Source organism: Lolium perenne, chromosome 2 (genome assembly GCF_019359855.2).
Source record: "Lolium perenne isolate Kyuss_39 chromosome 2, Kyuss_2.0, whole genome shotgun sequence".
Taxonomy (NCBI): Eukaryota; Viridiplantae; Streptophyta; class Magnoliopsida; order Poales; family Poaceae; genus Lolium; species Lolium perenne.
In genome coordinates, this window is record NC_067245.2 from 166,565,096 (window position 1) to 166,581,781 (window position 16,686).

General features: G+C 49.5%; 1 protein-coding gene across 1 annotated transcript; it reads left to right on the forward strand.

Moving 5' to 3' along the window:
• Window positions 1–13,029: 13,029 nt before the first annotated feature.
• Window positions 13,030–14,348, forward strand: LOC139835652 (uncharacterized). Its single transcript, XM_071825512.1, has 2 exons — window positions 13,030–14,199; window positions 14,292–14,348. The coding sequence occupies exons 1-2, from the start codon at window positions 13,030–13,032 to the stop codon at window positions 14,346–14,348; spliced, it is 1,227 nt and encodes a 408-aa protein (XP_071681613.1).
• The last annotated feature ends 2,338 nt before the right edge of the window (window positions 14,349–16,686 follow it).

Consider the following 16,686-nt stretch of genomic DNA (forward strand, 5'->3'; position numbering starts at 1 on the left):
ATTGGAGTGAAACGCATGAAGAAACTCCATACTGATGGATTACTTGAATCACTTGACTTTGAGTCACTTGATAGATGCGAAGCATGTCTAATGGGTAAAATGACAAAGACTCCATTTTCTGGTATGATGGAGCGAGCTACTGACTTATTGGAAATCATACATACAGATGTATGTGGACCAATGAGCGTAGCATCGCGCGGTGGTTATCGTTATGTTCTAACCTTCACAGATGATCTGAGTAGATATGGGTATATCTATTTCATGAAACATAAATCCGAAACTTTCGAGAAGTTTAAGGAATTTCAAAGTGAAGTAGAAAATCAACGTAACAAGAAGATCAAATTTCTACGATCTGATCGTGGAGGTGAATATCTGAGTTATGAGTTTGGCATGCATTTAAAGAAATGCGGAATACTTTCACAATTGACACCGCCGGGAACACCTCAACGAAACGGTGTGTCCGAACATCGTAATCGAACTATCTTAGATATGGTTCGTAGTATGATGTCTCTTACAGATTTGCCGTTATCATTTTGGAGTTATGCATTAGAGACAGCCGCATTCACTTTAAATAGAGCACCATCAAAATCCGTAGAAACGACACCGTATGAATTATGGTTTAATAAGAAACCTAAGCTGTCGTTCCTGAAAGTTTGGGGTTGCGAAGCCTATGTAAAGAAGTTACAACCGGACAAGCTAGAACCCAAAGCGGAGAAATGCGTCTTCATAGGATACCCTAAGGAAACTATAGGGTACACTTTCTATCACAAATCCGAAGGCAAAATCTTTGTTGCTAAGAACGGAACCTTTCTTGAGAAAGAATTTCTCACTAAAGAAGTGACTGGAAGAAAAGTAGAACTTCGATGAGATTGATGAATCTATACTCGTTGATCAGAGTAGCGCAATACCGGAAGTTGTACCTGTACCGCCTACACCGGCAACAGAGGAAGCTAATGATAATGATCATGAAACTTCGAACGAGGAAACTACTGAACCTCGCAGATCGACAAGGGAACGTGCCACTCCTGATTGGTATGATCCTTGTCTAAATGTCATGATTGTAGATAACAATGATGAGGACCCTGCGACGTATGAAGAAGCGATGATGAGCCCAGATTCCAACAAATGGCAAGAAGCCATGAAATCCGAAATGGGATCCATGTATGATAACAAAGTATGGACTTTGGTAGACTTACCTGATAGCCGAAAGGCTGTCGAGAATAAATGGATCTTCAAGAGAAAAACAGATGCTGATGGTAATATTACTGTCTATAAAGCTCGACTTGTCGCAAAGGGTTTCCGACAAATTCAAGGAGTTGACTACGATGAGACTTTCTCACCTGTAGCGAAGCTAAAATCTGTGAGGATTTTGTTAGCAATAGCTGCATTTTTCGATTATGAGATTTGGCAGATGGATGTCAAAACGGCGTTCCTTAATGGAGACATTGAGGAAGAGTTGTATATGGTACAACCCAAAGGTTTTGTCGATCCTAAAAATGCTGACAAAGTATGCAAACTTCAGCGTTCAATCTATGGACTGAAGCAAGCATCAAGAAGTTGGAACCGACGCTTTGATAAGGTGATCAAAGACTTCGGGTTTATACAGTGTCATGGAGAGGCCTGTATTTACAAGAAAGTGAGTGGGAGCTCTGTAGCATTCCTGATATTATATGTAGATGACATATTATTGATCGGGAATGATATAGAACTATTAAGCAGTGTTAAGGGTTATTTGAATAATAGTTTTTCAATGAAAGACCTTGGTGAAGCATCATATATATTAGGCATCAAGATTTATAGAGATAGATCAAGACGCCTAATAGGGCTATCACAGAGTACATATCTGGACAAGATTCTAAAGAAGTTTAGAATGGACGAAAGTAAGAAAGGGTTCTTACCAATGTTACCAATGTTACCAGGCAAGGTATTGAGTAAAACTCAAGGACCGGCTACGGCAGAAGAAAGAGAAAGGATGTGTAACATCCCCTATGCCTCGGCAGTAGGATCTATCATGTATGCCATGCTATGTACTAGACCGGATATAGCACATGCTGTTAGTTTGACTAGCAGATATCAAAGTGATCCAGGAATGGAACACTGGACAGCGGTCAAGAATATCCTGAAGTACTTGAAAAGAACTAAGGATATGTTTCTTTGTTATGGAGGTGACCAAGAGCTCGTTGTAAACGGTTACACCGATGCAAGTTGGAACACTGATCCTGATGACTCTAAGTCACAATCTGGGTACGTGTTTATATTGAATGGTGCTGCGGTAAGCTGGGCAAGCTCGAAGCAGTGCACGGTGGCGAAGTCTTCAACAGAATCAGAGTACATAGCGGCTTCAGAGGCTTCATCAGAAGCGGTATGGATGAAGAGGTTCATTGTAGAGCTCGGTGTGGTTCCTAGTGCATTGGACCCATTAATCATTTACTGTGATAACATGGGTGCCATCGCCAATGCACAAGAGCCAAGGTCACACAAGAGGCTGAAGCATATCAAGCTGCGTTACCACTCGATTCGCGAGTACATCGAAGATGGAGAAGTAAAGATTTGCAAAGTACACACTGATCTGAATGTAGCAGATCCGTTGACTAAAGCTCTCCCTAGGGCAAAGCATGACCAACACCAGAATGCCATGGGTGTTAGGTATATTACAATGTAATCTAGATTATTGACTCTAGTGCAAGTGGGAGACTGAAGGAGATATGCCCTAGAGGCAATAATAAAGTGGTTATTATTTATATCTTTATGTTTATGATAAATGTTTATATATCATGCTAGAATTGTATTAACCGAAACATTAGTACATGTGTGATATGTAGACAAACAAGAAGTCCCTAGTATGCCTCTTAAACTAGCTTGTTGATTAATGGATGATTAGTTTCATAATCATGAACATTGGATGTTATTAATAACAAGGTTATGTCATTGTGTGAATGATATAATGGACACACCCAATTAAGCGTAGCATAAGATCTCGTCATTAAGTTATTTGCTATAAGCTTTCGATACATAGTTACCTAGTCCTTATGACCATGAGATCATGTAAATCACTTATACCGGAAAGGTACTTTGATTACACCAAACACCACTGCGTAAATGGGTGGCTATAAAGGTGGGATTAAGTATCCGGAAAGTATGAGTTGAGGCATATGGATCAACAGTGGGATTTGTCCATCCCGATGACGGATAGATATACTCTGGGCCCTCTCGGTGGAATGTCGTCTAATGTCTTGCTAGCATATGAATGAGTTCATAAGAGACCACATACCACGGTACGAGTAAAGAGTACTTGTCAGGTGACGAGGTTGAACAAGGTATAGAGTGATACCGAAGATCAAACCTCGGACAAGTAAAATATCGCGAGACAAAGGGAATTGGTAATATATGTGTATGGTTCATTCGATCACTAAAGTCATCGTTGAATATGTGGGAGCCATTATGGATCTCCAGATCCCGCTGTTGGTTATTGGTCGGAGTGAGTACTCAACCATGTCCGCATAGTTCTCGAACCGTAGGGTGACACACTTAAAGTTGGATGTTGAAATGGTAGCACTTGAATTATGGAATGGAGTTCGAATATTTGTTCGGAGTCCCGGATGAGATCCCGGACATCACGAGGAGTTCCGGAATGGTCCGGAGAATAAGATTCATATATAGGATGTCATTTTATGTGAAATAAAATGTCGCGGAAGGTTCTATGGAAGGTTCTAGAAGGTTCTAGAAAAGTCCGGAAGAAACCACCAAGGAAGGTGGAGTCCACAAGGGACTCCACCTCCATGGCCGGCCAGCCCTAGATGGGGTGGAGTCCCAAGTGGACTCCACCATAGGGGGCCGGCCACCCCCCACATGGGAGGTGGGAATCCCACCTTTGGGTGGGAGTCCTAGTTGGGCTAGGTTTCCCCCTCCTATGGAAGGTTTTGGTTTCGGGTCTTATTCGAAGACTTGGACACCAACACTTGGGATCCACCTATATAATGAGGGGCCAAGGGAGGGGGCCGGCCACCCCCAAGACCATAGCTTGGCCGCCCCCCTTGAGTGGCCGGCCACCCCCTCCCAAACCCTAGCTTTGCTCCTCCACTTCATATTGCCCGCGTAGCTTAGCGAAGCTCCGCCGGACTTCTACACCGCCACCGACACCACGCCGTCGTGCTGTCGGATTCAAGAGGAGCTACTACTTCCGCTGCCCGCTGGAACGGGGAGGTGGACGTCGTCTTCATCAACAACCGAACGTGTGACCGAGTACGGAGGTGCTGCCCGTTCGTGGCGCCGGAACCGATCGTGATCAAGATCTTCTACGCGCTTTTGCAAGCGGCAAGTGATCGTCTACCGCAGCAACAAGAGCCTCATCTTGTAGGCTTTGGAATCTCTTCAAGGGTGAGACTCGATACCCCCTCGTTGCTACCGTCTTCTAGATTGCATCTTGGCTTGGATTGCGTGTTCGCCGTAGGAAAATTTTTGTTTTCTATGCAACGTTATCCTACAGATGAGCTGGTCGAAGAACTGGCCGACGTTTTTCTTGAAGTCCTGGATTTCCGATGTCCTGGAATCAGGCTTCCCCAAGGCGTTGTTCAGCATGGCGTTGAGCAGGTCTTGTTCAAGTTCCCACTTCTCCGCCTCGGACAGCTTGTTGAAAAACTTAGTGGCATACGCCTTGGGGGTGGAAGTGGTGTCAGCCGGATCTCCGAAGTTCTTCGGAAAAACGACCATGTCGCCAGCGCCCTCTCCAGCCTTCTCGGAAGAAGTGACTTCAGCCTCTCCTTGGCCTTGTGTTTCCGCGTCCTCTTGGGCAGGGCCCTTGGCCTTAGGATCTTCTCCGCCCGCATGCCCGCTGCTAACCGGAATTATTTCCGGCGGAGTGTTTGCGGCAGGGGGGGGAGATGGATCAACCTGGGGGGGAGACGGTTGAGGAGTTGGGTGGGAGGCACTTGGTGGAACTGGGGTAGAAGGACCAACAGCTGGAGATTTTTTCATATACTTCGTGATGGGCTCCTGGCTGGTGGTCCGCGTGGCAGCGGTTTTCGGATTCCTGCAAACAAGTGAAAGGATTCAGACAAGAGATAATTTCGCCAAGACAAAGTTGCATCATGTTCGGAAACTTACGGGGCGCCGGGGATGATGGGGCGCGTGCCCTGGCCAGCCGTTGAGAGCATCCTTAGACGCGCACGCTCCGCTTTCCTTGAGTCTAGCGGAGGTGGTTTTGTCGTCTTCGGCTTCTTGGCGGAGGCCTCGCCGCTAGCTCCGGCTTCAGAGCCGGAAGCCTTGGCGCGGGGACGCTTTGTAGGTCGAGGGGCCGCCTTGCGGGATGCCTGTTCCTCTTCCTCATCGTCGTCTTCCGGAGCCTTCTCCGCCGTGTCACCGGTGACGGGGACGCGAATAATGGTGCGGAAGTTTTCCTCCGCCAAAGTGTTGAGCTGGAAGGAAAATGAACAAGAGTTAGAGTTTAACATCAAAAAACTTGTGAAGTTTGAAGCAACGGAAAGAACAAAGCTTACCGGAGGACATTGGTCGTTCGTGTAAATGTCCTTAAACAGTTCCGAGACCTGTTGGCCCCTCGGAATCTTCACCAGCGTCTTGAACCTTCTCTTCAGAGAGTCGGCCGGAAGATCGTGGCGGGTAACCCGGAGAAGATCGTCCGCCCCGGTATAAGCGCACATCAGGCGCGCGTTGTAGCGTAGAGGCTGGATTCTCCGGGAGAACCAGCTAAGTGTGAGCTGGGCTCCGGTCAGTCCGTCGTGGACTAGCCAGGAGATTCTCCGAGCAGCCTTCTCCAAGATCGGAGTCAGGGCGAGTGAAGGGACGAAGCTCCAGCTTGCAAGTTCTTCCGGAGGTTCGTTGACGAACTGGGGCAGGCCTTCGTGGACTTTCGGAACTGAAGCGTTCTTCTCATAGAACCATCCGGCGTTCCAGTACCGGACGGATTCGTGCGAATCGTGGGGAGGATACATACGGTTAGGGCGGAGCATAAACGTCATGCTTCCGCAGTTCACCATTGCTTTGTCCTTGGTTTCCTTCTTCACCCGGAAAAAGAACTGCCATAACTTGACATCTAGCCGGATCCCAAGATGTCCTTCGCAGAGAGTCACGAAGTTGGACAAGAGAAGGTATGAATTTGGGCAGATGTTGTGGGGCTGGAGCCCGTAGGTGTTGAGGATGGAGAGAAAAAATTCCGAACAGGGAAGTGAAAGTCCGCGTTCCACCCAAGCCTTGGTCATAACAATTTCTCCGGCCTCTGGCTTGGGGACGTCGGAATCACGGGTGAAGCTCCAATGTGTGGAGATCATGCCCTCGTTCTGGAGCTCTCTAAGCTCCACGTCGGTAGTTGCGCAAGGCCACCATTGACCCCGTTCTCCTTCGCGGATCCGGGCCTTGGACGCCCTCTTGTTTTCCGCCTCCTGCACCTTTGCTGCCATCCGAGCTTGTCCCTCGAGTTCTTCCTGGAGCTCTTGAAGGGAAGGGATCCGGCCTGGAGCGGTGCTGGAAGATGCGGAAAAAGGTTGAGCTAGTCTGATGTCGGAAACATATGGTGGCAGGAATGATATGGGATCCGGGCATATGGGTTCTATTTGGTTGGGATCCGGGCTACTCGGAGAGCTACCAGTACAATGCGACGATTCGAGTGGCATGCTTCCGGCTGCACCCATACAAAGTATTTGAGTACCCGGATCACTAAGTCTATCTTCTACACTAGGTTGTCTTCTACAAGGCCGGCGTACTTACCGCTAATGGCGCGGTGGCTCGACGGAGCTCCGGCGAAGATGAGGTCGCCGAACTTGAAGGAAATCGTCCTGCGTGACCACGAATCGGCGGCGGAGCGAATTTCTCGTTCAAACGTGGGAATCTTGGCGCGAGGGGAGCCTTGGTTTGGCGGCGCGCGAAGCTCACCGTGGCGAAGCTCGCCGGAATCGAGATCTGGCGGGCGGCGCGGCGCGAGGAGGAAGACGAGGTGGTGAGAAGGGGTGAAAGAATGGATTTTTACCGGGCCGCGGGGTATTTATAGGACACACGCGGAGATTCGGGATCCGGATCCGACGGTGGAAACTGAACGGTCACGCCGTTGGATGGATGACATGTGTTTAGGTCAACTGCGGTAAAACGACGTGGAGGTAACTTAACCATGCACTCCCGAAAATTCCGGCTGAAGATTTGCATCTGCGAAAATTTAGCGCGGGCAATGAGGAAGTTGTGCGCGGGAAATGTGGAACTTCCATTGTTAAGTATGATCTGAAGATGAAGGATTTTCGGAACCGTTTGAGTCTTTTAAGATTCCGGGTAATTCCGTAAGGATAAGTTGGCTCTCGTTCGAGCAGGGAGTAACCCGGAAATGTTCTTTGGAACGTCGATGGATGAAGTCCCGCGGGATGGGAGCATTTTCCGGCTATAAGTTGGAAGAAGAAGAAAATGCAAAGTTGGAGCTCTTCAAGTTTCTCCGCGTTACCAACGTTTGCCGAAGATCATGATGGACCAGCAAGGCGGAAACTGCAGGTGAAACTCGGAGAACTCTGGGGGCTACTGTTGTGGGTATACTTCATGGGTGTACCATCGACAGTGCCTAGATCCGGCAAGCCCGGGTGGCCCACGGACGGTGATGAGGCATGTGGCCCATCGGGCGGCCCAGTTGCTGTTGATCATGAAGGAAGAAGTCCAGTCCAGGATCAGTAAGCTGGATCCGTACCGACATAGGAGTCACCCGGATCTGTGGAGGCCCATGAGGAACCCGGATCCAGTACGATGTATATGGAAGGCGGATCCGTGACGTGCACGGCAAGATGTAGTACCGTAGCTAGTCTGTCTGTAATCCGGCTAGGACTCTCCATGTAAACCCTAGATCCGTGCGCCTTTATAAGCCGGATCCCGGGAGCCCTAGAGGCTACAACCACAACTCATTGTAACAACGCGAAAGCGCCCAGATAATTCCAGACAAGCAGCAGTAGGCCCTGTCATCGTGCAGGTGTTCCGAAGCTGGGTAACTCGCGTACCACCGTCCCGTGTGCACTCCGCCCTATGGCCCCTACTTCTTCTCCCCCTCGTGAGGATCCCTCCTCCGAGGTACCGTCGATTAGGCAACGACAGCGAGCAAGGGCCCGACGGCGCAGCTCGACCGCGGTGGCGCTGCTCGACCGCGGCGGTGCTACTCCACTGCGAGCAAGGGAAGCGGCGGCGAGCAGGCCGGAACACGGCGGCGATGCTAGCGGCTGGGTCGGGGCAGCGGCGCGCCGGCGCGGGTGCTGCAGGGGGCACGGTGGCGTGGGATCTGGGGCCTGGCGGCGGGGGTGGAGCTAGGGGCCGGTAGCGCTGGGGGATCTCCTCGCCGGCGCCGTCCTTCTCACTGGGGCGGCGGCGGGAGTACTCCGATGGCCGGCAGCCGGTTTTCACGGGAGGAGATAACCTCCCCAATTTTATGCTTTTTGGAATTTTTTATTTTTTTATGTGGACTGACACGTGGGCCCTCTGTCCACATCAGCAAACTGCTGCACAGCATTGCCACCTCAGCGCTGACATTGGGACCCACCTGTCAGATTCCCTGTCAATTCGTGTTCAATTCGCGTTTAGGACATTCCGCAAAAAACCGAGCAAAATGTGGTGGCTTTTTTTCCCGCAAACGTAAACTGGTAGTATACGGTAAATTTCGCCATCAATGTGGTGGTTTTATGCTATTCACTCAGCTCAGGGTGGTAGTGGCTTCAAATACGTGGGTCATCAACAGGCTTAACCTTTAAGAATTTAACTAGATTCATCATAGTTTTCTCAATTTGGGCATTGCCGGTGGGTGCATGTCCAATTTGTGCACATCCCAAATTGGCAAATGCACTAATCTATATACCTAATAATAAAGGAGCTAAGGTTTCTGCCAAAAAGCTTCGTCAACGCTTTTTTGGGACTGTTTTGCCCTCCCACCAAAATGCATATTATGCACTTTTACCACCTACCGGTTCGTTATGTTTCTTCTTTTCTTTTTCCCATCGAACAAACGAACCCGCTTCATGCCAAGTACAAGACGAAAACTCTGCGCGACACGAACGAACCCGCTTCAGGCCACGTACAAGACGAAAACTCTGCGCGACGGAAACAAGTGATTGTATCTCCCACGTTCTCCTCTCGACTATGCACCAACAGAGTCCTTTCCAAGTTTTAAAAAGAAAACACAGATTCCTTTTCACGATGGACTCCCTTGCCCGTTCCGCAAACCGGAGTCCGGAGGCTACAAATAGCAGCCAATTCCATCGACTGGAAATCATAAAATCTCGCCGATCCAACTTTCCGACCGCCCGTGTGCATCCTTCCGTCGGGCGGCGGCGGATCGGGGCCTCGCGCTGCAGCGGCAGCCAAACTTAGCAGAGGAAAAGAGGAAACAGATGCTACCCTGATTGCGCCCCTAATTGTTGTCGACTCCTCTCCTGCCGTGATGTCTTAATGGCGGTGTGTATCCATGGCGCATTGCTTGAAAAAGAATCGTGGTGGGCACCGCAGCTAAAAGGTCGAGGTCGCTGCAGAGGAAGAGATTTGCATCCGGCAAGGCTGCACGACCTGATCTCCAGCTGTACGGATTCGGCATCCACGATTTGCTACTCCACCACGACCTGGCCTTGCGCTCGTCCTCAACTCCAAGGCCGCCACGACGGCAACAGGCTGCCTCCCTCGGCAGATACTTATCATCGCAGTCCTGGAGGGAGACGGATGCGGCGCCGAGGTCCCGGCTACAGGGCCTCGACAACCGGATCGACAGTGGCGGCAGGCAGCCACTCCCTGTCGCCCTTCGTTTGCATGTTCGTCCAACGTGTCGCCCACGAACTCAGTCCATGCGAACGCGCAGAGCGGCCGGTGCCCGTTGCCATGGCGACTCCGTGGTCAGGAGATTCTACTTGCTAGGCTGCAGCCGCATCGTACACTACAGCTGGCTGCTCTGAATTTTGCTGCTTACCGAAGGAGTGAGAATGAAGCGCACCCAAGGCTTCTCCTTGGCAACCAGATGCTTTCGATTTGCTAATGTTTCGCTACTAACTCTGTATGAATAAATCGCAGAACTCAGATAATAACATAGATGTTGAATTGCTGATAACAGGTGATCATGTTTGTCATTTGTGCAAGTGATGACCGATGCACGCCCTGATGTGTTGTTTGATTTAGGCTGCAGCAGACGCATGGCATGATTCAGGTTCAGGTGGAGACCGACTCGGTGAAGCACTCCTCCGGTCAAAATAATGGTGTTAGCCAAGATGCTTGCTGCAACTAAATTTGCAAGTTTAGGCTTGTTGATTGAGAAAAATTTCTGAAACTTATGTTGTCCATGCAGCATTTGCAGTCAAAGGGCAAGTGAATTGGAATACTCGTTACGGGCAAGTACTGAAATATTTGAGTGTGATCGCCTGCAGTGTTAAAATCAGAGCACCACTCGTCCTCAAAAAGGAAAATGAGAGCGGAAAGTTTACTAATAATGGCGGGTCAATGGAGAGGGTTTATATTTTGACACAATGAAAAGGTGTCCCAGATACACCTCATGCTACTTTTACTCTATAGTGCCGAACGTTCGTATACTGATTATTCTTTTAGTTACCCACAATTGACATGGGTTGCATCCTGGTTAGTTGACGAGGCACAATCTATATATGAGTATCATCGATACATTTTCTCATTGCCAATTTTTTATTAAATATATTATTATGCTTTTTTAGTGTATAATATTAAAGTAGTGCATATGTTATGGATAAATTATATAAGGGTGGTGATGACAATCATTACAAGTTTGTGTACAAGTCAGTGCACTGAGAGCCTCGCAAGCTCATTATTTTAGGATTAATCAAAATAGGAGAAAATGTGACCATCGATGTTGATGATGGCACCGAGAAGAAGTGTTATTAGGTATGATTCACTAGAGGTTCGAGTATGAGTTTCTCCCGGTGCAACGCACGGGCACTTTTGCTAGTTTTGCCTAAGCTAGGTAATTGTACTCTCCAACCGTGCATTTTTTCAGCTCCACCAGGAGCCGGACGCACTGAGGTCTTTGCCGCCGGCACCCTAGATGCCTGGAACTCTCCACCGCCGGAAGCACGGACCGCCCGGAAGTCTCCTCCACTGCCCACCGCATGCAGCGAGTTTAGTTCATGTTTTGCCGTTACTGCGCCTGGTTGCGAGTTCGGGTACGTCGCCCTCCTGCGACCACGCCGCCACGGCTAACCCACCGTCCTTCCCTGATGCCTCCAGGCTAATCTGCGCACCCGTGCGCGTCCGTCCTCTCGCTAGAGCTTCTTTGTCGACGAGCTCTTGTTCCCTTCCCTCCCGATGAGATCCACCTTCGGCCAAGACTCTTCTGCCCCGACCTCCTCCCTCTTGCACAAAAATAACTCAAAAGTGAAAGAAAAGCCTAGACTGACCATCCGACGAAACTATTTCACTCATCTAACTCTTTTGTGTGGCGTCCCTCCCATGGGCGCCACACATGCCCATGTGGCGCCCGTGCTGCCGGTGCCACAAACCCATCCGACGTGGCCCATCGACGCTGAGCTGGCGAGCCGATCCGACGTGGCAGCATGTGTGGCGCCGCTCCCATCGGCGCCACACTTTGAAAGTGTGGCGCCCGTGGCAAGGGCGCCACACATCCACTTAAGTTTGGCCGCGTGCCCACCCAGCCCGACTCATCTTCTTTCTCCTCCCTCTGTTCTTCTTCACTGAGCAAAGGCGCCCGGTTTTCTCTCTCTCCCCCTCTCCCCCCATCAAATCCACCACCAAATCATCAGATCTGTCCGTGGAGATCGTTCCCGACTCGTTCCTTGAGGTGATCTCATCTGTTCCCCTTCTTTTCATACATTGATTTTGTGTATTTGGTTGAATCTACATGTGAAATCCTAGATGTGGATTTGGTTGATTTGAGGGTGGAGATGGATTTGGTTGGATGTTAGGGTTGTTGAAGTAGGAGAAATTGTAGTGTGCTAGTTTGTATGGGTAGATTATGTTGATTATGGTAACTAATGAACATATGTGTGTATGTGTTGTTCCCATTATGCTAGGGGGATGGAAAGAATTGTTCATGTTCATCATGTGGACAAGGATGCTTTCTTGAAGCGAAACATAGAGCCGGACCCGGAAGAGGTTGACTTGGTGTTTGACCTTAGCCCTAGCTTTGCGGAGGTGGTAGCACAAGTGAGGGTTGAGTTGAATTGGAATGAGCCAAATGATGGTGTTGAGCTAGAGGGAAGGCATAATGTGGGGTTTGGAATGCACACCCGTTGGAAGACAATGTGTATCAACTCCGAGCAACGTTGGTCCGTTTACAAGGAGACGGTGGCCGGTTCACAAGATAAGGCTTTGAAGTTGTTTGCAACCAAGACGGTTGATGCTCGTATCGAGCTTGACCTTAACCGGCCCTCCTCCCCCGTTCGAGAGAGGAGTCCTCCACCCATGAGCCAAGAAGAGGCCACCCAATCTCCCATTGTCCAATCTCCCATTGCCCAACAACCTCCGTTGGATAATGAGTATGACGATGGTGATGATGGTTTCGAGATGAATGGCAACAATATCGGTGATTTGGATAAATATTTGACACAAGAGGAGATGGACCACTCCATTCCTTATTCCCGATGCTATGCGTCGGACTCGGATGATGATGGACCCGAAGAGGAGGTTGACGAGGATGGCTTGACGGCTAAGGAAGCCGAAAGAGCCGAGATCTTCAAGAAGGTAACCGGACGGGATATCCGGGTACCATTGTTCCGTGATGTTAGTCTTGCGGATGGAGCCGTGGTTGATGGTGGAAAAAGTTTACTTCTTGGAGCTAGGCCACTATCCAAGAGAGATGTGGATGGTAGGACGGCTATGATCTCTAAAGGGCTCACGTTTGATACCTTCTTGGAATTGAAGATATGGTTGAAGGAGTTCTCCATTAAGCATCATCACCATTACCTCGTTGTTCACTCGGACTTGAAGAAGCGGTACACGCTAAAATGTGTGGATAAAAGGTGCCCATGGGTTGTCCGTGCAAGACCTTTCAAAAAAGGGCCCTCTTGGCACATAACAAGTTGTGTAGCCACTCACATGTGCCGGGGGCCGAAGCTTGATGGCAAGGATGCGCAGCCGGACCACCGTCAACTCACATCCGAGTTCATTGCATACAAACTCTCGGCAGAGATATCATCACTTCCTATCATGAGCATTAAGTCCGTGCAAGATACCGTCAAATCCCGGTTTGCCTACGACGTCAAGTACGGGAAGGCATGGAAGGCCAAACAAGCCGCATTTAAGATGTTGTACGGTGATTGGGAGGAAGCATACAACCGAGTCCCTAGGTTGTTGTTAGCGATGGCCGCAACTAACCCGGGCATGGTGCATGTGGTGGAGCCTTCCACAACCAAAATGACATTGCATGATGGTAAAAGAGTGAGGGTATTTCACCGTGCATTTTGGTCATTCGAGCAATGCACGAGGGCATTCGAACATTGTAGGCCCGTCATAGCCGTGGATGGTACCTTCTTGACCGGGCAGTACAAGGGCACACTATTGGTGGCAATAGCAAGTGATGCTAGCAACCGTTTAGTACCACTGGCTTTTGCATTGGTAGAGATTGAGAACAATGATAACTGGGAATGGTTTTTCCATATATTGAGGACGAAGGTCATACCACCCTCAAAGGAAGTGTGTGTCATCTCCGATCGTCATCAAGGAATTCTCAATGCGGTGGAGCTTGCAATTCCCGGTCATGCTCCCTTGCATCACCGATGGTGCATGAGGCATTTTTGTGCAAACTTCTACCGGGCATGCAAGAGCAAAGAGTTGTCTGACCTTCTTCAAGATTGTTGCCTCGCTTATTCTGAGCGCCACTTCGCAAACCTGTACAACGGATTGTTGAAGCACAAAGACCTCAATGCGGGTGGTCAAGAGTTTCTTCATAGACACCTCATATTTAACTCAAAGTGGGCAAGAGCTTATGATGAGGATGGGAGGAGATATGGCCAAATGACAAGCAACATGGCCGAGTGCTTCAACAATGTGTTGAAGGGTGTTCGTGCGTTGCCCGTGACGGCAATCATTCAATACACATTCGAGAAGTTGAATGTCTATTTCCAGAACTACACCGATGAAACGGAGAAGAAAATTGCTATGAATTGCGAGTTCCCAACGAAGGTTCAAGAGTTCATGGATTTTCAGGCGAGGAAGGCGGACTCCCAAACGGCTACATGTTATGAAAATGTTGACTGGGTTTACCAAGTGAATGAGCCGGGAGGCACCACACAAGGTGGTGTCCAACACGGAGGCCGGGCTTTCCGTGTGTCCCTAAAGACATGTGAATGCACATGTAGGAGGCCCTCTTTGCTTCATTTGGCTTGCTCCCACTTGCTAACAGCAGCACGCACTAGACGTGTCGACTACAATAACCCGCTCACCGTTCGGGAGTCCGAGTTCTCAATTGAAGCCACAAAGAGGACATGGGCTCCAAGGTTTTCTCCTTACTTGGATCAATCACAATGGCCGGAGTATCATGGTGTGCAAGTTTGGCCAGATCCGGAATGGAAGGTTGTGAAATGTGGAAGAAGAAAGACAAAGAGGTATCACAGAGATATGGATAGATGGGGTCATTCGAGAAACGGGTTATTCCAAGAAGCTCGTGAGCCAACTAATTGTGGATCATGCAATAGTAAGTGCCACAGTAAAAGGAAGTGCACATCCGGCAAAAAATCAAAGGGCAATGATGCTACCACAAGTCAAGCATCAAGTAGCCAACAAGCTTCAAATCAACCTCGAAGCCAACAAACCCCAAGCCAACAAACCCCAAGCCAACAAGCTCCAAGCCAACAAGCTCCAAGCCAACCGCGTCAACCTCCTCCAAGCCAACAAGCTCCAAGCACACAAGCCCAACGGCAATAAGCTCCAAGGCAACAAGCTCCAAGGCAACAAGCCCCACGGCAACAAGCTCCTACGCAACAAGCTCCAAGGCAACAAGCCGCAAGGCATCAACCACAATGGCGACAAGCTCCAAGGCAACCAAGGATTCATGTAGGGCTTAGTACAGGTCGGCATGGTGTCCGTCGGGGTACTAGTATGCTACGATACCTAGCGGGGCCTTATCCGTATGTGTCTCCAAGTTACTAATTGCATTGTACTTTATATTTTCCTATTCGATGACTAACTTTGGTTTTTCAATTTTGGTTTACAGCTATGGCAACTCAACCCACCAGGGGGAAGGGGGCATGGGAGGGCAATGAGAAGGAGGAGTCCGTTTGGGAGGAGGTGGCAAGGACGGTGCGGAAGAGGGAGAAGGAAGAACTTGAGAGGAAGAGGCGGGAGGAGATAGCTAAGAAGGAGGAAGATGACCGTATGCAAAGGGGGTATGAGGAATATCTATTGCGCAACAAGAGGAGGAATGAGAAGCTGAAGGCCGAACGGGACCGCGAGGCACGGATAAAATTCGTGAGGAGCTGCCAACTTGAACAAATTGCGAGGGAGAGGGCCAATAGGATGCACCTAGAGGAGGTGGCTAGGGAGGCTGAACGCATCAAGGAGGAGCGAGCTCAAGCGGAAGCTGCAAAGACGGAGGAGCGCCACCACTTCTTCGATTCGGTCGTTCAGTTGGCTCGTGACATAAGGGAGAAGGAAGAATTGGCTGAAGAATGTAAGAAGAAGAAGGCGAGGGGGGAGGGAGCCTTTGCCACGCAATGATGTCCCTTTGGCTATGTCCTTATTTTCGAACCTTTATGTTGTCGAACCATGATGTTGTGTGAACCTTGATCTTCTCGAACCTTCGTGTCGTTGAACGTTATTGTAATTGGAACCCTGATGTCGTCGAACCTTATTTGTCGTTTGAACCATTATGCTGTGTCGTACATATTCAGTGCAATGTTGTACTCAAAAACTGTTTGAATATGGTAGGATTTTTCATGGTTTTAACACAAGTCATTGTGTGGCGCCCTTCACACTGGCGCCACACTGCACTGTGTGGCGCCCGTGGCATCGGCGCCACACGTGCCAACTTATATCAACTTTTGGGTCGAAAACATCCAGGGGCTCCGGACGATAAGTCCTTAGCCGTTTTGGCGAGCCTCTTTGTGTGGCGCCCGTGGCATCGGCGCCACACAGTGAAGTGTGGCGCCCTTGGCATCGGCGCCACACATAGAGCCTCGCCAAAACGGCTAAGTCCCAGACGATTTGTCTTACAGTATGTTTTGGGCAATTATAAATGGATGTGTGGCGCCGATGGGAGGGGCGCCACACAGTGCAGTGTGGCGCCAGTGGGAAGGGCTCCACACATTGACTTGTGTTAAACCATGAAAAATCCTACCATATTCCAACAAAACTGCCATCATGTCAACAGCTATTTCATACACACATCATATCAACAGCAATTTCGTACACACATCATAGACATAACATCATCATACCTAACATCGTAGCACATAGTTTCATACAATTTAAGATAGAATTCAAACAACACGTAGCAATGAAGATAGAGTTCACAACACTCTAAGTTCTAACTATCGGTGTCCGAGCCGGATTCGCCGGTGTGGTAGTGAACGCGGCAGGCTGTGTCGTCGACGATCATCTCGCCGTCCCCCTCGTAGAGGAAGGTGAGCTGGCAGCCGGGCTCGAGCGCGAGGTCACGGGCGAACTTGTCCCACCCCGTGTGCAGGTACATCTTACCCTGCCCGTCGAAGAGGACCTCCACGGGCCAGCGGCAGAAGTTGCAGCTGGACTCCCGTA